General features: G+C 39.7%; 1 protein-coding gene across 4 annotated transcripts in view; it reads left to right on the top strand.

Moving 5' to 3' along the window:
• The first annotated feature begins 16,339 nt into the window (after window positions 1-16,339).
• Window positions 16,340-23,199, top strand: part of LOC131235646 (cellulose synthase-like protein H1) — a 36,201-nt gene continuing 29,341 nt past the window's right edge. For 3 of the 4 annotated variants that reach the window (XM_058232915.1, XM_058232916.1, XM_058232913.1), the window contains exons 1-2: window positions 16,340-16,643; window positions 16,743-17,067. In XM_058232915.1, the coding sequence (XP_058088898.1) occupies window positions 16,387-16,643; window positions 16,743-17,067 (582 nt within the window). In that variant the 5' untranslated portion in view covers window positions 16,340-16,386. The remainder of the gene's footprint in view (window positions 16,644-16,742; window positions 17,068-23,199) is intronic. The other variant, XM_058232914.1, reaches the window with a different exon arrangement.

Here is a 23,199-nt window from a genome sequence, read left to right as displayed (position 1 = left end):
TTAACATGGATAACATGCTCATAAGGATAACTTGTTTGTTTGTTATCAAACCTATTCATAAGATCATAAATACATTGTTTTTAATTATGTCTGATTTTGTCCACTATGTTTATCTTATGAATTTTATGTTTGATATGTTTTTCAATTCATCTCTACAGGTAACGAATATTCTGCTGTAATCTCCAACCTAACATCTAGGTGTACACTGATATGGTGGTTTGACAAGGTGAAGGGTGGAGTAGAGAAGCACGATAGTCGACTAAATCTATTTAGGCAATCCCCTTTCTCGTTTGTATTGCATATTACATCATTTAGATTTATAGGGGCTCTATTTCACCTTCTTCTTGTAAGATACAAAGGTGATCTAGTATTTGAGATCAGGGGGAGACGATTACAGTTTACCGAGATGGACTTCGCCCTCATTACCGGTCTTAAGACTGGAGATCTTACTGTACCAAATATTTCTTACACTACGAGTACATTAAGAGACATACTTTAAAGAATATCCAGTATTAAAGAAGCACCTAATGGATATGTTTGAGAGATTAGTTGACACCAATAAGCATGAAGACGTCATGAAGGTTGCCCTACTTCTAGTTGTGGAATACTTTCTTAGGGGAAACGAATCGAAAACCAGGTGTAACATGGATTATATTCATCTGGTGGACTCGCTAGATGATTTCTATAGGTATCCCTGGGGTAGTTTCAGATACAATACAATGCCGCAAGGAATCGAATCAGCCGTTGCCGCATCAAGTTCCCCTCGGTACACTGTGTATGGTTGTGTCCTTCCTTTACAAGTAAGAACACCTTTTATTTTCTATATGTTTTCCCTCTATAGTTAATTTTGAATTTTTAACCAGGTGCAATTTCATTCTAATAGGTATGGGCAGTAGAGATATTACCAGCCCTACAAGAATGTGTTGTTTCATATGTTCCCCATCAAATTCCACGCTTCATTCAATATCGAGGCTGGAAGGGTTGGAGGTACAAGAGAATACATGCTATTTTCGAGAGTAGAGCTGTAAGTTTGTATATATATATATATCTCTTCCATCTACTTTGCTTAACTTGACGTATACGCTTTTATATTTAACGTTGCTCTTTGTTCTTTTGCAGACATCTGTAGTAATGAAATTAGAACCAACGCTGCGAGAATGGGAAACAAATGCCGTTCGCTCGGTGCGTGACAGTTTCCAGGTGAGATGTTGTGAAAAATGAACTATATTTTATCTACCATTGTTAAGTTATCCTTACTCTGACATATCCATGTATACATTTTGCAGCTCACTGAGACTTAGGAAGATGATGAGGAGGATGAGGAGGGTAATGAGATTGATCATGAAGAGGATGACGAGTTAGATGATAATGATAAGAAAGGCGTGGAGGGAGAGGGACTGAGGGTGGGTATTATGAAGAATGTTCTTTTTATGGAGGAATGTCGAATTGAGAGGGAAGAGTTGAAGAAGGAGAGAGAAGAATTGAAGAATGAGAGAGAGGAATTGAAGAAGGAGAGGGATGAATTGAGAAAAGAGAGGGAAGAGATAAGGAGGAAAGAAGCAATGTTTAATGAGAGGGATACCTTACTGAAAGAGAAAGAACAATTTAAGAGGGAGAAAGACTTATTTTTTGAGGAGAAGGAAAAGTTAGCGAATGAGAGGGAGGAGTTTAATAAGGAGAAGGAAGGTAGTCGTACATAAAAGGGAGGTTTTGTGATGGAGGAGGGTGATGAGTTGAGGAATAGAGGGGAAGTAAATAATATTGACGATAAAGAACCTGGATACGAGGATATAGATGTGCAATCGTATAGTAATGCCAAAGGTAATGTATTGAATGCATCCACTTCTCATCCCGTTTATGAAAGAAGAACCAAAAGGATACCGAAGCCATCATATTACAAGATGTCTATGTACTTGTCCCTGTCTGCATTCGACACAACCCATGGGTCGGTTCCCGAACCCAACCAAGTAACCGCTTTTGCTACTTCTCCGATACCATTTCCTCTACATATGGATCCTTTCAGAGCATTATCCGCACATGAGGTGAAAGAGGTAGAGGACTGGTATGAAGCAAACAAGGACATCCCAGCATGGAAATGGTTTAGTACGATATGGATGAAAGATACGTGGATTGATAGCGAGGTAATCATTACTAATTTATTCTCTATATGCATTGATTGACATATAATTAATTGTTAAATTAATCTATGACTAAATCGTACTATCCTATTGATAAGGCTATCGACATATACATCGAGTTCCTTGAAAAAAGGCATAACGACATTTCAATAACATATCGCCAGGATTGCAAGTTCTGTCCTACGTATTTTACGGTAACTGTTTATTTCGCCAAACCTTAATTTGTTTGAAGATTTTATTTTCTTACATGTATTGAACTTTGAGCATGTTTGTAACAGCAAAGCCTTGAGGGGTGTTTGCCGATTTTGATCGCATACCGGGCCTCGAAATCGGCATCAGAATGGGCCTCGCTAATAGGCCAGCTGACCCGGGCTTACGCAATTGCCAAGCAGCGAGATAAACCATACGCCAAAGCGATTTGGTGTTATGAACGGGTAATGCACTCGTCACAGAACATCATCTGTTACTGTTATGTGTTCTATCATGTTTTGACTAATATATTATTTTGTGAATCATGGACAGGTCTATGCGCCCATAAATTATGAAAATTCACATTGGTTTTTGTTGGTCATCTATCCTAGAGTAAGAGAAATCGTTGTTGTAGATAGCTTATGCACAAATGTAATGCTGAAGTATAAGCAGCAGATGAAGAACATGACTGTTGCACTCCCCATTCTCTTCCATGCCACTAGAGACAGCACTGCCCTTGAAGGGAAGAATTGGTCCGTTAGAGTGGATGAATCTGCACCGAAGCAGCACAATGGTTATGACTGCGGCATATTCGTAATGAAATTCATTGACATTTTGTGTAGCGGTCTCACTTTAGCGGGAACAGACATGCAAAAATTCACTGCCGATTGGAGGAAGTCAATAGCATATGATTGCTTGTCTCTAGTCCGTAGATGATATTTGTCCAGGGCATGGGAGGATTTTTGGAAAGATGTTGTATTATACGGAGTATTAATTTCATTGTTGAATATACTTTGTACATTGTTGTCCCGCTCATGTACCATTTCATGTTATATACATTGTATGAGGTTTACAGTAATCTTGGAGTGACAACAAATTTTCATGTCTGTGCATTTCAGTCTGAGTTCCTTCTCTAATCACGATGGCCTTGGGAGGGTTGATCCGAGGGATGGGTTGACTGCAAAAGGGTCGATTAAAACTATATTGGGTTATCTTGCTGGTTTTGAAATCATTATGCCAGCCAGGAAGATAACCCAATATAGTTTTAATCGACCCTTTTGCAATCAACCCATCCCTCGGATCAACTCTCCCAAGGCCATCGTGATTAGAGAAGGAACTCAGATTGAAATGCACATACTTGGAAATTTGCTGCATATTTGCCGGAAGTACATGGGTGGATGTATAGCATGCTATGTAATTTTGGTGGATAATGAAATGATCTTTGTACTGTCCTACAGTATTTTCAGTTTGTCCCGCTCAATTTCCAGTTTGGCCCTCTCAATTTCTAGTTTGTCCTGCTCAATTTCTAGTTTATCCCGCTCAATTTTCAGTTTGTCCTGCTCATTTTCATGTTTGCCTCCTTAATTTCCAGTTTGGCCCACTGAAATTCTAGTTTGTCTTGTTCATTTCCATGTTTGCCCGCTCAATTTCCAGTTTGGCCCGCTAAAATTCTAGTTTGTCCCGCTCATTTCCATGTTTGCCCGCTCAATTTTCAGTTTGTCCCGCTCAATTTCCAGTTTATCCCACTCAATTTCCAGTTTGGCCCGCTCATTTTCCAGTTTGTCCCGCTCAATTTTCAGTTTGGGCTGCTCAATTTTTAGTTTGTCCCGCTCAATTTCTAGTTTGTCCCGCTCAATTTTCAGTTTGGCCCGCTCAATTTCTAGTTTGTCCCATTCATTTTCCAGTTTGGCCTGCTCAAATTTCAGTTTGTCCCGCTCAATTTCTAGTTTGTCCCGCTCAATTTCGAGTTTGGCCCGCTCTGGCCCGCTCAATTTCCAATTTGGCCCGCTCAATGTCCAGTTTGGTCCGCTCAATTTCTAGTTTGTCCCGCTCAATTTCCAGTTTGGCCCCCTCAATTTCTAGTTTGTCCTGCTCAATTTTCATTTTGTCCTCTCAATTTTCGATCAATTTGCTTTACTTCACAGTCATTTCCATGCATTTCACGGTCATTCCCGGCGATTCCGTGTTGATTCACCGTCATTTCCATGCATTTCATGGTCAACTCCCTTCACTTCACGGTCATTTCCACACGTTTCACTGTCAATTCGCTCCACTCCACGGTCATTTCCATGCATATCATGTTCAATTCCGGTGATTCTGTTTCATTTCACGGTCAATTCCCTTCACTTCACCATCATTTTCATGCATTTTTTCCTAAACAAACAAGCTAAAATATAGGACAACTGCTCCATTACAAGTCGTATTTTGTATCAAGCAATTTATATGGGAGAGGGAAATCCGGCATATCTTGTTAGCTTGAGGGGAGGCATTGGAATTTCCTTTGCCTTCAACACAAATGATCTGCACTCAATTATAATAAATTTATAAGGAACTTATATATTAATCAGGTTCGTGTTGGGTCAGGCAACCCGAGACCCCAACTCGAGCCCAGCCTAAGTTTTATCGGGTTGGTGTTTGTATGGCCCAACCTTAAGACTAAACTCAATACATCCTGCTCAAGCCCAACCCAATGTTACGTCGGTCACAGGTTGGTCGGTTTGAGCCCGCCCAACTTTTAGCCATAAAATCATATATGGTACCTCAAGTAACTAATTTTGGTTTATAAGATATTCTTACTATATGAATAAAGAAAGAAATGAAAAAAGCGATAATTTTTGGTTTTATATGCTTATATATACATATTTATATAAATGTGTTAGAGAAAAATGTAGGTAGAATAAAATTCCCCATGTAAAAAAAAAAGGATACGGATACGGTTATAGCTACGGTTATAATCTGTAGCCATAGATCGGGGGTGGAATCGCCGAATCTACGATTGATCGCCGTTCGGGACAGCGACTTGCGGTGGAATCGTGGGAGCTGCGATGGATCGCTGGTCTATAGCTACGGTTATAATCCGTAGTCATAGAAAACCGTAGCCATAAGTTCTTTCCTCTTTCATTTTTTTTCCATTCTTTTTTTTTTCTTTTTTGCTGTTGTAATCCCCACCGCCTTTTGTGGGTCCTATAATGAGGTCTGTGTTATATCCAAACCGTCCATCTATTTGACGAGCTCATATTAAGGCTTGAGATGAAAAATAAGATAGATCTAACTATCAGGTAGACCACACTGTATAAGGCAATGGGGAATTGAACGTCTACCATTGAAACTCTTTTAGGGGTTATAGAAGATTTGGATCATTATGAAATTTATTTTTCTTCCTCATCCAGGTCTTTGTGACCCTATGAATGAACTTAGCTGGGGAGGATTTCTCACAAACATCACAGTGGACCCCCAAAAAGTTTTTAATGGTCGACGCTCATTCAACACTGTTTCCAATTTGGTGTGCTTTGTTTATTAAATTGCTCTGAGTTTCTCTTTCACATTGACCCAAGGCTTTATAACCTCCATTTTCTTCAAAAATAAAAAATAAAAAATCCACAAATCCAAACAGTCCTTAAAGTAGGCTTGAGGAGATTGCTCAATTCATTGATAGCCAGTCAAATCAGATAAAAGAGTTTGAAGCAGAGAGAGAGAGAGAGAGAGAGAGAGAGAGAGAGAGAGAGAGAGAGAAGCTGATACGATTGCATGAAGATGAGAAGACTGAGCTGAAGTGGAGGTATTTGGAAGAAGAGGTGGAATTGGAGAAGGAATTTGATGCTAAGCTGACCCAACTGATGGGCAAGTGACTATTGTAAATAGGTCCAATCTTTGTCTTTTTTCTATCAAATTTTGATTTTTGTTTCAGCTTTTTCTTAATCGTTTGTTTGCAACCCATCAGTTAAGAAAACAGTTGGTCAGTAAAAAGTTGCAAAAGCAGTCCATGGTTTGGTGAGCTAGGCTATTGATCTGAGCCAGCTACGGATGTGCTAGCTGCATATAGACCATTAAGAAAATGCTGCAACAATATTAAATCTCCCATTTTTTTTTTTGTTTCCTATTAGTTTTGTCCAGAAATTGATCAATTTCACTTTTAGCACAATATTGAACTTGATATGTACTTGTGGGACTTGGTTCTTGGATGCTCTCTAGGTTAAATGAGTTCAAGTCATTAGACAAATTCATTCATGTTTGTGGGCTTGTTTTCTTTTTTCAGGCTAGTATATATGAGGAGGAGAAGAATCTTATAGACTGAATTAGTTTGATAATGCACTAACCTTTGCTCTATCATTTGGTAGTGCTTATTTCCTTTGCTTCTATTATAAATTTTGTTCATTCTTTTTGTCATTACACTGATTGTTTCAAAGATTTTATTTGGAATGGAGCTTCGATATTAGGAACATTGTGTGATCTAGGTTGTAAGAATGAAACTATAATAGTTATCAGTTGCATCTGGTTTATCTAAACTGCTGGTTGCGTCGTGGTCATATACTCTTGGTGAGGTTTGGTAGTTTTCAAAGGCAATTCTCAGTTTTGAAGGAATGGTCATGCAAATCAGCGGGCAATCTGGGAGTTGGCTCTACATGTATCTATCTCCTGGTAGAACTAGCAAGCCATTTCAAAATGCAAACTTGAAGAAATGACTGATCACAAATCTCTCTCTATAGTGACTAATTTACCATTTCACTCTCATTTGGGCTCTGAAATCATCTTTATTAATGTTGTGGGATCCCGTTCAATCTGGCTGGATTACAGAAAGTTAAATAAATTAAATCTTGTATGTTTTAAGTTGTAACAGCCAATGACACAGCCCAATATTGACATTTGTGGGCGAGAACAATGTTTGAGATGTGCATGAATGAGCCCAAGAACTACCTTTTTCTTTTTCTTTTTTAACCAACCGTTTCTTTTTCTTTTATTGTTTATTTTCCTGTAATTGACACAGCTTCTGTCAATGAAAACTAAGGGACTCGAAATGCAATATCAAGGTAAAGGTAACATGCATTCCTTTGTTGGTGTGTCAGTGACCACACTAGCTTCCCTCGAAACATTATAAAAATATCAGCACATACCTTATGCCAACTTTTTTAGTTTTGCTAACAACGAAATTTGATCTGCATTTTCTACATCTCTTTCCACTATAACCAGCCTAGAAAATAAATGAGACTCACCTGCCTTGTTCGAGTCTCACCGGTCTGAAACACCATATTGTTTCTCCCTAGTCACTTCTCATAACACCAACTAAATTTTTTTGTCTGTGTTGTCGCTGTTCAAGCTCTTTCCATACAGATGCCAAAGTGACACAAAACCCATTTTCACTAATTTCAACCAACTGATAAAAAAATTCTTGATCATGTCTCTCACTCACTTCTAATGATACTCTATTTTCAAAGTATTTCTTATTCCTTTCCTTCTAGATCCACCAGATTATGTCAAATGAAAGCATCCTCAAAATTCGCCCTACTTGATTAAACAACAATTTCATCCTCCCACCTATGACCAAGGCCACTTTTTTGGAGAACCCAACAAATTAAAAAGCGTTTGAAGAAGTTCCATATCCCTAGGCATTCTACAAACAAGATATAGGTGATTGAATGATTATTCTATTTCTCTACACAAGTGGCACATTTCTTGCTTGCTGAGGTCATATCATCTTTGCTGAAATCTCAGACTCTGGAAGATCCTAGCCTTTTTTAGCTGTTGTGGCTTGAAAATATCTCTGGAGGCTTCCTGCCTCTTCATGGCACCCAACAATGTAATAATGACATTAAGTAAACATGGCAATTAGAAAACACTGGTTTGATGAGAGTAATTCAGCCTCCAGATAAATTGAATGTTTTTTTAAAAGACAAATTCATTACCAAAAGGTCTTTGCATTCAAATACGCACATTCATTTAATGCCTGCTTGTCACATGTAGGACTGTCAATGAGCCAGGGCCAGGCCAAGCGAAAACAAATTTTTAGTCTGGAAATTTATTTCATAGCATGTTTGGATGAATGTCCTTTTGAAAAATTTGTTTGTGGGAACGCTTTTTGGAGCATTAATTCAGTTTACATAAGAGGAATTCTATGTTTTCCTTGCATTTAGTTTTCATCCTTTTTCAATTGACTGATTCTCTGTTTTTATGTTGTAGAGTCTTCTAACGGTGGTTCGCCCTTGAAAAATTACAGAAGACACACGATAGAAGTTATCGGTATAGTTGTCGGATGTGCAAGTGGACTACTGATACTTGCATCCATTTTCAATCTAGGGTGGATGAAGGATGCACCTGGCCATATGCGAGTGCACACAGACTCACCAAGATTTGTATTTTCATCAGTATTGTAATTGTAATTGTAATTGATTGAATGAAGGATTGTAATTGATTCATTATTAAACGAATGATGATAATTGTAAGTTTTAGTCTGAATGAAGGATTGTAATTGATTCATTATTGAATGAATGATTGTCATTGAATGTATATATAATTATGCAGGTGGTAATTAAATGAATGAATGATTATAATATTTTTAAATGTAGGAAATTGCCTGCTAGTCACATGTGGGATTAACTTTTTATAAATATGTGTTAAGAGAAAATATAGGTAGAATAAAATTCTCCATCTAAAAGAAACGAAAAAAAAATCAGGGTATGGTTATAGCTACGGTTATAAACCATAGCCATAGATCGGCGAACCTCACAGTGAGTTGGGGTGGAATCGCCGAATCCGCGATTGATCTCCGATCGTCACAGCGACTTGCGGTGGAATCCCAAGATCCGCGATTAATCCATTTTTTTGACATGGAGAATTTTATACGTATCCATTTTTTTGACATGGAGAATTTTATTCCACGTACACATAGTTATAATCAATATGTATATATAAGCATATAAACAAAATTTTATCTCTTTTTTTTCCATTTCTTTCTTTAACCATATAACAAGAATATCTTCTAAACCAAAATTAGTTACTTGACGTATCATATAGGATTTTATGGCTGAAAGTTGGGCGGGACAAACTAGAAATTGAGCGGGACAAACTGAAATTTGAGTGGGACAAACTGGAAATTGAGCGAGCCAAACTGGAAATTGAGCGGGACAAACTGGAAAATGAGCGGGACAAACTGGAAATTGAGCGGGATAAACTGGAATTTGAGTGGGACAAACTGGAAATTGAGCGGGCAAACATAGAAATGAGCGGGACAAATTGGAAATTGAACGGGCCAAACTAGAATTTCAGCCAGCTAAACTGGAAATTGAGCGGGCCAAACTGGAAATTGAGCGGACCTAACTGGAAATTGAGCGGGCCTAACTAGAATTTGAGCAGGACAAACTGGAAAATGAGCGGGCCAAACAGGAAATTGAGCGGGACAAACTGGAAATTGAGCGGGCCATCCACCTCCAGAGTCATGAACAGACCTGAACAATGCATGGAAATTACCGTGAAAAGATACAAAATCGCCCTAATTGACCGTGAAATGCATGGTAATGACTGTGAAGTAAAGACATCATTCACAACAATATACAACTCCTACAAAATTAACATCAAACCTAAGACAGCTCGGATTGAAAGGCCAACTCGAGGCGAGTAAAGTTGAGTTCAAGCCGAGTTCGACCATGGTGTATTGCAACTCGACTCGACTCGAACTCGACTTGACTCAGCATGGACGAGTCAAGCCGAGCTTGGCCCACCTCGACACGAGTCGAACTCGACTTAATCCATCCATCATGAAGGAAAGAAAATTTAATAAGAGGTCCCAACTTAATGATTCCAAAAACCCACTTAGCTACTTCTTCTATGTACAACCGCATGGGCTTAGATATGTGTACGGTTGTATGAAACCCTCCCATACTCTATGGTTTTTTGCATAAACCCAACAATAAGGCTACCAGTTCTGGATATGTGGGACCAATTCTAATCAATAGAATTTGATTGGATATGTGGGCCTCAAATTAGACCTTAAATCATGTCCTGAGTCTACCACTAGCCAGCCATGGGACCAAGTCCTTCATTACATAGACAACATTGCAATGGCTATGTTGCTGAAACTGCTTAGTAGGAAATCTTCATCCTTCCCTATTGTCATTTCAGGGCTTTTTCCTAAAAATATGAGGGATATAAATCTTAGATGTACCACAATACAGGAAAACAATAGTGATTGGATATCCATCATTTAAATCCTCCTGAGGCCAACTGTACTGTTTATCTAAAATCCAATCTGTTTATTACATCATAAAGACCCAGATGAAGGCTAAAAACAAAGATCAGCTTGATCCAATACTTTTATGGCCACCAAAAGGTTTTTAATGGTCGATGTTCATTAAACATTGTTTCCTATAATGTGGTCCAATTGAGATCAGGATATACCACATTTTTTTGTATAATATCATAAAACGATATATAAAAAAAGACGAACAGCATGGTTGAAACACATACATCATGATGGGGCCCACAGAGCACCAAACACCAGCCATTAGCTGGTGGTAGGGGGAGTAGTCAATCCGTTTCATGTAGTATATCAACACCGTCGATCTGTGTTTCTATCTAATTAAGGGGTTGAGCCCCAAATTGAAGCATATCAAAATATCAAGTGGATCATACCATAGGAAATAGTGGGCATAATGATTTTCTAGTTTGCCCCGCTGATTTCATGTTTCCCCTGCTCATTTTCCAGTTTGTCCCGCTCATTTTCCCGTTTGTCCCGCTCATTTTTCAGTTTGTCCCGCTCATTTTCAAGATACAGGGGGAGTTGATTGTAAGAGTCTTCGTAAGACCCCATCACCTGTTTAATTGCAAGCTCCTTAGCTTTCCATGCCTTCCTATAACTGATAAGAATATTATATTTCTCTTGCACAACGAAGATAATATCAAGTGGCCTCAAACCTAACCGTTGCTCAATGCGGCTAACAACCAGATCACACGCTAACTTACTGCTTGCTTGCCGGTGATCACTCTTCATCCACGACATGCCGCACGTGTGTTCTGACGTATAATTCCGTATCTTGAATATCCCGGTATCATTCAACTGACTTGCGTCAACCCTCCAGTTACATTTATCTTCAAAGCACACCACGCTAAATCTGCTAGAATTTGAGTACAGTACCTTATACTGGAATTTATTACGAATTGCAAATTGGCTTAGAACATACTGGCATCGACTCTTGTCCTTAAATGTTTGTCCAACAGCTATATCGATCGGTTCACCCAACGAATCTGTATATTCTAGCAGTGCTGCATTGGTGAATGCAGCATCATCAAATGGCACGGGAACTTGACGAGTGATGAAGTTTCCGCTTTTAGCAAGGTCTGAAAGCTAAGTGTCGCTTACGCATACAGCTCGGGTGGTGGATGATGATGGCAGATCTGCTGTTGTTGCTAAAGGCAGTGCCATATACTCATAAGTGAGGTTAAGGTCATGTGCCCAGCTGACTTGGCTACTCACAAAGTTTGATGTTTGAGGCGGCTCGGGCAGTTGATCATTGCTCACTACCACTTATAATGGAGATGCCCTGTATTCAAATTCCACGCCATGCTCCTCAGGCAAGTTATCTATGTGTGTTTTCCAATTAATGTGTTGCGTTGTCTCGATGACTAAGGGAATGAATTTATCCGAATGCTCCAACTGTGTTGCCAGGAACTCTCGCACGTCATCGTCATCTGCGATTACAGTTGGAGGGATTGATTCATTTGTGCAAGAATACATTACTTTCATCCTAATATCACAATCTGTTGGTTGACTCTTAATAATCCTGTAAATTCTAGATAGAAGCTCCTCGTACGTAGTCTCGACACGTAGTGAAAAAGTTTTCGAATCCCCACCAGTGTACGAGTATCGCTTGTTCTCATATTCAATCTTCCCGCCATAATAGCAGATGATTCTCGTAGTAGACATTATCTAAAAACCGATACAATGACATTATATTAGTGAATCATTAAGCAATGGAAGCTTGCCATAAGACAAAACTCGATTAAATAATAGAGGAGCGAGTACTCATGTTCCATAATAGATGACGATGATACATAACTTAAGGAAATAAAATGTAAACAATGTGTTAATTTTTTTTAAATAAACAAGAAGAGCTTATATGGATTACAAATTCAGAGATAAGAATGATTTCATGTGGTGCTTGTTAAATTCAGTGATGCTATTTATCATGGGATATCCATATAGTCTTCTATTTTAACAAGGGACAATTCTATGATGGCCTAGTACACTTTCAAAAAAAATATACAAACCTAACATTTCTACATGAGGATTTGGGTTCAAAATATGTTAAACTTACATATATTTTCAAAGATAGTCTCAACAAGTAGAGTCTAGGGTTGAAATTTCACCTAAAATTTCACTATTAATTATTTCTAATTGTTAAAGCACGCGAGAGATGTTGTTTCTGATCAACGAGATGTATTTGAGGATTCGAAATACAAAATCCTAATCTCAATATGCTCCATTTAGTGCTGGAATTTTTTTCTCAAACCTTTATACATTCGCTTCTAGTTAGTGCTAATTGCTAAAAGTTATGAGAAATATCATCTCTAACTAATGAGATTTCATAGTGAATTTTCATTGTTAACTCCTAGTGTGGGTTTTAAGTGTAGGGAGTGCTTAAATTTGATCTAATGTACAATGTAATGGGTAAGGAACTGCTTACAATGCCTAAACTCATTTCACCTACTATCTACTGAGTGTCTTCGCAATGTCATTTCAACAAAGGAAAATTATGGTAAAATTCAAATCCTAAGTTACTAAAAAGTTCATTGGAGGTCAAGTTCAAGGAATGTTCTTGTTTAGTCTAATATACATCATAACAGATTGTTTGTTCTCCCATAATTCCTAAGTTTAGTTCTAAGTTCAAACAATCATTCTAAAAGTTTTTAATGGGGACCTATGTTTTGTTCCTAGGTTTCATGGTTATGCAGTCAATCTCCTAGAGAATTTAAAATATTGAGTCTCTATCTTCTCAAATGTCATAATTCCAAAGTGATTCCAACCAAGTTTCAAGGGCTATTCTAATGATTTTAAGGGAACCTAAGTTTCATTTCTATGTTCAAACAACTAAATTTGAAATTTCCTAAGGTCCTAAACTTTTACGTCCCTAGGTTCGCAATTTTACTTCTTCTGAGGAAATTCTATATAGGTTCAATTAGCTATTCTAGTAACTGGAGCAGCATGTGGCTTACATTGAGCACCCGGTAAAGCTCATATGTCATGGGTGGATGTTATGCATCATGGCATCATGGTACCCACGTACATCCCTTAAATTTTGTCCAGATTGCTCTTTAAATTGTACATATTATCAAATCATTATATTAAACATCAACACATGAATTTAAGATGGATTCTTATAATTCCTCTAAGCTCAAATGACGGCCCACAAATGTGTCATATCAATCTCAAGTATGGTTAAGCAATTTGGAATATTTAAAAGTTCATTCAACATTCAACAAATATTCCACATTGTATGGTGTATAAGACAAAATAAAATGTAATTTGACGGTTCATGTCATATCTACTAGAAATATACCTATATTTAAGCAATCACAAATGTACCATAAGAGGATACAAGGCTAAATTCTCTACACATGGTTAATTAGAATTAGAGTAATAAGAATTTAAGCATTACATCATATACATTAATACTAAATATCAAGCACTTGATAAATTTGAGCGAGGTTCGGATAAAATGGAATAAACCTCAACTAGAATTAAGCGCGGCAAACATGGAAATGATTAAGGCAAACATGAAAATTCAGCGACACAACCTATAAATTGAACGAGGCAAACTAGAAATTCAACGAGGCAACCTATAAATTGAACGAGGCAAACTAGATATTCAATGAAGGAAAAGCGAAAGTTCAGCGAGACAGGCTAGAAATTGGGTGAGGCAAACTACAAATTGAACGAGGGAAAAATGAAATCGATCGAGGGAAGTTCGAATTTGAGCGACACAAAATAAATAATTGAGCAAAGGAAGCCTGGAAATTTAGCGACACAACCTAGATTTTGTACGAGGCAAACAAGAAATTCAGTAAGGGAAGAGGGAAAATTGAGCGAGGTAAAGTATATATTGAGCGAGGCAAACTTACATTTGATCAAGGAAAGCTGAAATTGAGCATGGCAAACTGAAAAGTGAGCGTGGCAAACTAGAAATTGAGCAACACAAACATGAAATTGAGTGAGACAAGAATGAAATTCATTGAGACAAACATAAAATTTATCAATACAAACATTAAATTGAGCGAGCCTAGCATGAGATCGAGTTGGGAAAACATTAACTTGAGCAATTCTACCATGAAATTGAGTTAGGCGAACATTGAATTGAGCGAGCCTAGCATGAAATTGAGTTGGGCAAACATTGAATTGAGCGAGCCTACCATGAAATTGAGCTGGGCAAACATTGAATTGAGCTAGCATAGCATTAAATTGAGCTGGGCAAACATGAAATTGAGCGACTCTAAAATGAAATTGAGTGAGCCCTAAAATGGAATTAAACAAGTTTCACATGAATTTGAACGATCAACGCATAAAATTGACTAAGCCTAACAAATGAAATTGTAAGAGCCTGACATGAAATTCACCGAACTTCACATAAAATTCGATGAGTAGTCGATCAATTGTCGTTGACTTCCGCTAGTCTCAATTTCCGTGAGTTCTTTCTTCAAATTAAAGTGTGCAATGGCTAAGTTTGACTAAGCACCTTTGCTGAATTACAAGATGAATTTCCACATGTACTTAGTTAATCGTTGTTCAATAATACAAAGGAAAGAATCTATAAACCACACTAGGGTTTTTTTTTTTTTTTTTTTAATATCTGTACCTCCAGCAACCGTAGCCTCGCTCAATGCAAGTTGAGGACGAATGCTTTCAAATGAGGGATTAATTTGTACCTTTCCGAAGATCGGAGGTGCAACCACTTTGAAGGATTCTACGTAACACTCACCAAGATAGAAATTGCCAAATGTAGAATGATAATGCGGAGATGATAAAGTTAGAATTTTAGTAAGGAAAATGATAAGTAAAACGGCCGTGCGTCGGTTTTTCGTTGCAATGGAACGTAGGGATGTGTACTGAGAAAAAGCGCATGTGTTTTCTGTTAAAGGGAGAGGAAAAGCAACTTCAGTAAAAAGGAGGGGTAGTTTCATCCTCAAAGTCGCTTTCCGCACGTGCTAGTCTAACTTGGTAACTTAAGTTTGTCTTCCTTCATAAAAACCGCTGGGTAAAAGGTTTTGCCTACGGTGGTCAATTTCTCTATTGTCGGTAGCAAGTTTGGTGACCATCAAGTGGATCACACTTCAAAAAAACCTTTTTTAAGGTCGCAGGAAGTTTTAAATCAATATAAAATTTGTTTTTCCTCTTCATTCGGATATTTGTGACCTTATGAGTAGGTTGGATGTCAAATAAACATTATGGTAGGCCCTACAAATTTTTTTAACGGTGAAAGTCATTATCTCTGCTGCTATTTATAGTATGATCCAGATGATCTTTAGACATGACTTGGAAAATAGTTTAAAATGATCTCTAAAAATATATAAACAGTATAGATATAATAAATACATCACCGTAGGACTATGTAACTTTAATCTCCTTTGAACCGCGAGCTCCAGGAGCGAGCATCAGTGCTTGTCTTGGCACGACACGTACCTAAAGCAGCAATATAGCTGGTGTGAGGTACACCAGCCAATCCGCTTCCTATTTATGAAACAGATGGGCAACTTCCCCCCTCACCAGCCAATGATCTTTGGTTTTTCCCTCATCTGGTCCTTTATGACCTAATCAAAAGATTGGATGTCAAATAAACAGTACAGTGGGCCTTAGGAAAATTTTAATGGTGGATATCCAATCACCATTGTTTTCCTGTGGTGTGGTCCACTTGAGATTTATATCTCTCCTATTTTTGGTATAGAAGTCTAAAATAATCTGTAAAAATGGATGAACGGAATGGATGAAACACATACATCATAGTGGGGCGCCCACATAGCACTGACCAGCAGCCATGGGGCCGGTGGCAGGCGGAGTAGCCAATCCGTTTCCCTAGTCGTTTGGCTCATCTGGCAGCCCACACGTCCAGTAGGCCTACCTCTGGTAGACTGCTACCAATGTGCATCCAAGCATTTAATACACTTTTAAGTCGTTTTCCCACGTTTAACAAACTAACCAGGAAAGATGACTCAGCAGCGTCGTAAATATTTCTAGAATTCGTCACACTAACATAACCTTTATATAAAGGACACACAAAGGCTCACAAATCCATCCATTATGGCTAACCCCATCTCTCTTCCTCTCCAAGAGAAAATCCCTCGTAATAATATTATAAGGCGAGTTGCCGATCTTCTCATCTTATTCCTCCTCATCTCTCTCCTCCTATATCGCCTCCTTAACCTTTGCAGTCATAGCTTCGTTTGGCAACTCGCATTACTTTGCGAGACCTGTTTTACCTTCATCTGGATCTTGAACACGAGCACCAGATGGAACTCTGTCGATTACAAAACATACCCAGACCGCTTCTTAAAGAGGTACTAACAAAAAAAAAAAAATCATAAAAGGATGAATTAGCAACGGGAGCTTCCTTTACATGTTCTATTTCAGTTTCTTTTTGCTTGCTTTCTTTGTAGGTTCGAAGAAGTTCCTGCTTTGGACATGTTTGTAACGACTGCGGACAGCTCGCTCGAGCCACCCATCAAAACCATGAATACTGTGATTTCATTGCTGGCGGTTGATTATCCTGCTAACAAGCTGGCTTGCTATGTTTCGGATGATGGTGGGTCGATCATCACCTTCTATGCTTTGATCGAAGCTTCCAAGTTTGCCAAGTTATGGGTTCCATTTTGTAAGAAATACAGTGTTGGAGTGAGAGCTCCTTTCATGTATTTCTCAAAGGAACCTCAAATACTCGCAGGAGATTCATCGGATTTTTTGAACGAATGGCGGAAAATGAAGGTAACCAAATACATTTGCGTGTGAGTGGAGTGTGATATGTTGCTAACGTCACTTCCCTGTATATATCTGCGTACAGCTACATAGAAACGCATATAAGACATAACTTTCGTGTACGTGTCTAGAGAGGTAGATAAGATCGGACGTGGATTGCGTCCTACCCCCGCCCGTCTCTAGCCCCGAACGGGCCATGGCGGGCCCACCGTGATGTATCTGTGCATCCAAGCCGCCCATTCCTTTTCTCAGATCAAGCGCAAAAATGAGGCAGATCTAACCCTCAAATGTACTACAGCACAGATGATTCTTGCATTTAATGCAACCAAGCATATTATTTGGTGTGGTCCACTTGAGCGTTGGATCTGCCTCATTTTTGTATCCAATGCTTAAAATGATCTGAGAAAAGGGATGAACGGCTTGGATGTACAGATACATCACAGTGGGCCTATTCACAGAACTGCCCGTTCGGGGGTAGAACGCAATCCGCGACGGTTAAGATCGGGAACGGATTGGCTACTCCCCCTGACACCAGCCCCGTGGCTGGTGGTCGGTGCTCTGTGGACCCCACTATGATGTATGTGTTTCATCCTTTCCGTTCATCCATTTTTACAGATCATTTTATGGCTTGATCCCAAAAATGAGGGTGTATAAATCTGAGGTGGACCACACCACATGAAAACAATATTGATTGGACATTCATTATTAAAATCCTCCTAAGGCCCACTGTACTGTTTATTTGACATCCAATTTGTTGATTAGGTCATACAGCCCCCGATGAAGCGAAAAAACAAAAATCAGCTTGATCCAAAACTTTTATGGCCCGAAAATGTTTTTAAAGGTGAACGCTCATTCAACACTGTTTCCTGTAATGTCGTCCACTTAAGATTGGAATATAGTTCATTTTTGTTTTCAAATAGTAAAATGATCTGTTAAAATAGATGGACGGCATGGATGAATCACATACATCATGGTGGGTCCCACGGAGCACCGACCACCAGCCATTGGCTGGTGTCAGGGGGAGTAGCCAATCCGTTTCCGTTAAGATCAGCCTTTTAAACGGGCGTGTTTGGCCCGCGGAATTTGGAGGGATAGAATTGTAAAATCCCTCCTGACCCCATTTGATGCCTGCTTGGACGGCGATGGATTTCAGTCAGTCCAGTTCCATCGTCCGGACCTGAGGAGGATATGGAGGGATTGCGAAATCCCTCCTTGGATTCGTCGCCGGATATTGAGGATACGGAGGGATTGCGAAATCCCTCCTTGGTTCGGAACAGATGCCGCAGAGGCGGCTGCAGAGGACGCAGACTGCTGGCGCGTTGGGGGATTCTTCAATCTTCAACAGTGAAGTCGTGCCATCGTCGCTTGTGGAGATTGCTCCGATTCTTCGTGTAGCCAATGAAATCGAATCGATTAATCCTAGGGTTGCTTATCTGTGTAAGCTCCTCTGCTTGCATTCGCTCGCTGCATTTTGTTTTCCTTTTTTTTTAAAAAAAAAAAATATATATTTCTTTTGTATTTATTTATTTTTTATTTTTTTGCTTTTGAATGTGGATTGCATAGTGACGGTCATTGATTTTCTCCTCCTTTTGATATGTTCTGGCCATTTTTGTTCTCTCTCGTCTGCATTCGCTTGCGGACGTGACTTGCGTGTGCCCCACCAACAGGAAGTTCCTGCTAGCAGTAGCTATGTGGGGCCCACTGCAATCTCCGTGAGAAATCCACTCTGTCCATCAGTTTTGCAAGCTCAAAATGGGCTAGGAGTCCAAAAAAGAGGCAGATCCATAACTCAGGTGGGCCACATGACAGGAAACAGTGGGGATTGAACGCCCACCATTGAAACCTCTGTGGGGCCACAAAAGCTTTGGACCTGCTTTGTTTTTTGCATCATATCTTATAAGAATTTGAGCAACAACTATGAAAGGCGTGGATAAAAAAATTTCATCACGGTGGCCCCACAGATCCCTGCCTGGACGGAATTCCAAACTGGGCGTGGGTAGGAGGCAATCTGCGTCCGTCCAGCGTACCATGAGCAAATGCTTCTAATTTGGAAACAATCCTGGATCCCTCATCCAAATATCCAAACGTGCATGGCAGTTTTGCCCCAGTGGATTAGTCCAATCCCATGTAACATCCAAACACCTTCACACATATAATCCCTGGATTTTCCAACCCGCCCAAACAGCCTATCACTTTCAGTCCTGGGATATAGCAATACCATGGAACTTCAACCCATCCACTGACATGATCATCATTACCTTAAAAACGATCCCATCCCTCCTAATCCCGTCTAATTCAGCCAGCCAAACACGCCCTAAACGTTAAGAGCAATAGGAGATGAGGGCAGATAATCTGAAAGTTGTCAGAGAGGGTGAAAGTTTCAACCAGGCAATCGGGCTTTTGCTTAGGTGAACCCTATGTTGCCGTATGGAGGGGCGCATCAGTTTAAAAGTCACCCCGAATCTCATGTTGACACGCAGTACTGTACAGAAATAAGAAATAATTGTGGCACCGGAGAATCCTATAAATTCCATGAGGCGGACATGGATTAGATACTGACAAGGTCAGTAGCCAACTCGCTACTGAAGTGACGTCACCAAGCTCATTGAACCCTACCATGATGCATGTGTTGTATCCATACCATCCATCCATTTGGACAGATCATTTTATGGCATTAGAAAAATAATGAGATAGATCTAAAGTTCAAGTGGACCCCACCATAGAAAACAATTGGGACAATGACATCCACTGTTCAAAACTTCTTAGGGGCCACAGAAGTTTCCGATCAAGATGATTTTTTTTTTTTTTTTTCACTTCATCTATCTCTATGTTAACTTATGAATAGGTTGGATTTCAAAAATCCATCATGGTAGGCCCTATAAATGTTTCAACGGTCGGTGTTACTTCTCCCACGGTTTTCTATGGTGGGTCCACTTGAACTTTAGATATATCTCATTATTTTTCTAATGCCATAAAATGCTCTCTCCAAATGGATGGACGGTATGGATACAACATATGCATCATGGTAGGGTTCATTGAGCTTGGTGACGTCACTTCAGTAGCGATTTGGCTACTGACCTTGTCAGTATCTAATCCGCGTCCTCTCTCTTCTTCTTCTTCTTCTTCTTCTTTTTTTCATTAATTTTTTCAAGAAATTTGAGCTCGCCAACTTGCTAGTGCTTCAACCTTGCTTTCCCAGTCTTCTACTTCCTCTATTCCTTAAGGGGGCGTTTGGCGCATGGTATTAGATGGGATTAGGTGGGATGGAATTGCATTTGGTCCCATGCCAATTCCACTCAATGTTTGGGAAGAATGGAAAAACTTGGAATTAGAGTAGATGGAATTGCATTTGGTCCCGTGCTATTTCCACTCAATGTTAGCAAGTTGTGTAGGTCCCACCATGATGTGTGGCCTATATCTACACCATCCACCCATTTTTCAAGATCGTTTTAGAGCATGGGCTAAAAAATCAGGTAGATCTAAAGCTCAAGTGAACCCCACCATAGAAAGCAGCGGGGATTGAACACCTACTATTGAAAACTTCTTTGGGGCCACATAAGTTTTGGATCTGCCTCATTTTTAGGGTCATGCCATAAAACGAGGTTACAAAATAGATAAACGGTTTGGATATAACACGTGTTATTTTCAATAGTTTCAAATGATGGTGGGTATATCTATTCAATGTACAACAAACCAAAGAGTGAATCCCACCGTATTACAAACATAACATGGAATTAGGCTTATCCCATGGTAATAGGGGACAATCCCTGTCATATGTAATAATTACATTTTTTGAATCCTATCCCTCCTAATCCTTCCCAATATCATGCACTAAACACCCCCTAAGAGTCCTTGTGCCAGAGTGTTCTTCTTCTTGTGTGTCTTTCTTCCTCTCCATTCCTCCTCTCTTTTTTTATTCTCCCTAATGTTTTCTAGGGAGGATTCCGGGGTACCTACCATCTCTGATCACTTTTGGGAGGGGTCAGTGGATGGTGTTTCTAACTCCAGGTCTCTATCATCTGCTGAGCCCGCTAAGTCTGGTCCTTTAAGGCCTATCCCCCCTGAGTTTGGTCTCCGAATGCCTCCTCCTCAGGCTGAGGTGGCACCGTGAGTTGAGGCAACCTCCTAGTCCTCTATCTTTTCAATTTTTAATTTCTCTATCCATATGATGGATGGTCCACATCAAAGGTGGGGCCCATACAATGGATGGTCTATATTAAAGATGGGCCCCACATTATGGCTAACCCAGATCAAGGTGAGCCCATATAATGGATTGTCCATATCAAAGGTAGGCCCCTAATGATGAATGACCCACATCCAAAGTAGCCCAGCATGATAGACAACCCATATTTAAGGTGGGGCCCACATGATGGATGATCCACATCCAAGGTGGGCTTCACATGAGGAGTGGTGGATATTGAAGGTGGCCCCGCATAACGAACAATAACATTGAAGGTGGGCCCCACATGATCAATGACCCATATCAAGGTGGGCCTCATATAATGGACGATCCACATCAAAGGTCAGCCCCCTAATGATGAATGGCCCACATCCAAGGTGAGCCCTGCATGATGGACGACCCACATCAAAGGTGAGGCCCACACAATTGGGGATCCACATCAAAGGTAGGCCCCACATGATGGGTGGTGGACATCGAAGGTAGGCCCCATATGATGGAAATTTTATTTTAATGGTGGGGCCCACATGATGGATGGCCAACATAATGGACAATCTACATGTGGATGTTGAATCTTGGGGGTGGAATCGACTCGTGCTTCCATGGGTGCTTTTTCCAAGGGCTTCACAAATGCTATTAAAAGAGTATTACATTTGATCGGAGTCAACACTAGCCAGTTACTTCGTTTCTACTGTCGGCTAGACCCTATAAAAATGCTAGGAGAGAGGATCTGTAGATTCTCAACCCTCAGATGATTCGTTGGTTTGTGATAAGAGATTCAAGGTAAGGGACCACGATTACAGTGAGGGAAGGTGTTAGGCACCCGGTCTACCTATACTATCGTACAGTCTCTACTTCAAAAGATCTGACTATTCTTGAGGGTTATGGATTGGTCCTCGTGCATAAACAACGCAAGGTATGTGGAATGTTGTGTTGAATACAAAGCTTATGACATGCTTAGGTTTGAGCTAGATAAATTTACCCTAACCCCTCCACTTGCCAAAGGAAATAACCTGTCAGTGAAAATTTCTAGTGGGTGGGATCCGATTAAGTCAGTAAGATATGGAGCATACATTTATACTGACTGAGTGTAAGATGCAATGTAATGCAGAAATGGTAAATTTGATGAAAAAGGCGGTTCAAAAGGAAATAAGTGTTGCACAATGCTAATGCTAAGATTTGATGAAGTTGATTGAAGATTGGGTGGCTGGATGGACAGTAGTATCTCAAGGATTAGATTGAGTGAGTTGGATAGAGATCTTAATGTCTCAAGAGGCTATAGATTAGGTTGGGTTAAGCTTAACCTAGGTTGAATTATTTCATATGGCTCTTTCTCATTAGTGGAGGGATGGAATGACTAGGCTAAGGGCTCAAGGGATTTCTAAAGGAGTGAGGGATGCTTGAAATATGAAGGAAAAGTGGCAATTTATAGCCTCCCAACCTAATTTTTATTTACTTGTTGCAAGCTTGAGGTTAAAAAGGGTTTGAATGGCTGATTTAAGATTTCCATGCGGCAAGATCTCATGGGTTGAATAGATAACATAAGTTGTAATTTTGGAAAGGGAGTATTTGAGTTAATCCACATTGTCATACGTATGAGGCTTGTAAAAGGACATAGAGCACACAGATGGGGCTATCTGCCAAAACTAGAGAGTTACCATATGGCAAGCGGCCCTTTGGGCTTTCATGCTTTTGGCAGGTGAGCTCTCTTGCACGTGTGGGGGGCTCTGACCAAATGGGGTTACTTTCTTATCTCGATTGGGCTTTGAATGTAGGCTTGAACTAAGTTGGACCTTGGGCTTGGTTTGACAAGGTAAGTTGACTAGGTAGGCTGACTACATGAGTTGGTCAAATGAGTTGACTCGGTGGGTTGACTCGACGAGATTACTCAGTGAGTCGTCCGGTCTTGACTAGGTTTCTTGTAAGGTTATGTTTTTACTGAGTTGACTAGGTTTAGGGTTGGT

This window comes from Magnolia sinica, chromosome 19 (assembly GCF_029962835.1).
Source record: "Magnolia sinica isolate HGM2019 chromosome 19, MsV1, whole genome shotgun sequence".
Classification (NCBI taxonomy): Eukaryota; Viridiplantae; Streptophyta; class Magnoliopsida; order Magnoliales; family Magnoliaceae; genus Magnolia; species Magnolia sinica.
This window is presented reverse-complemented; position numbering and strand designations above follow the sequence as displayed.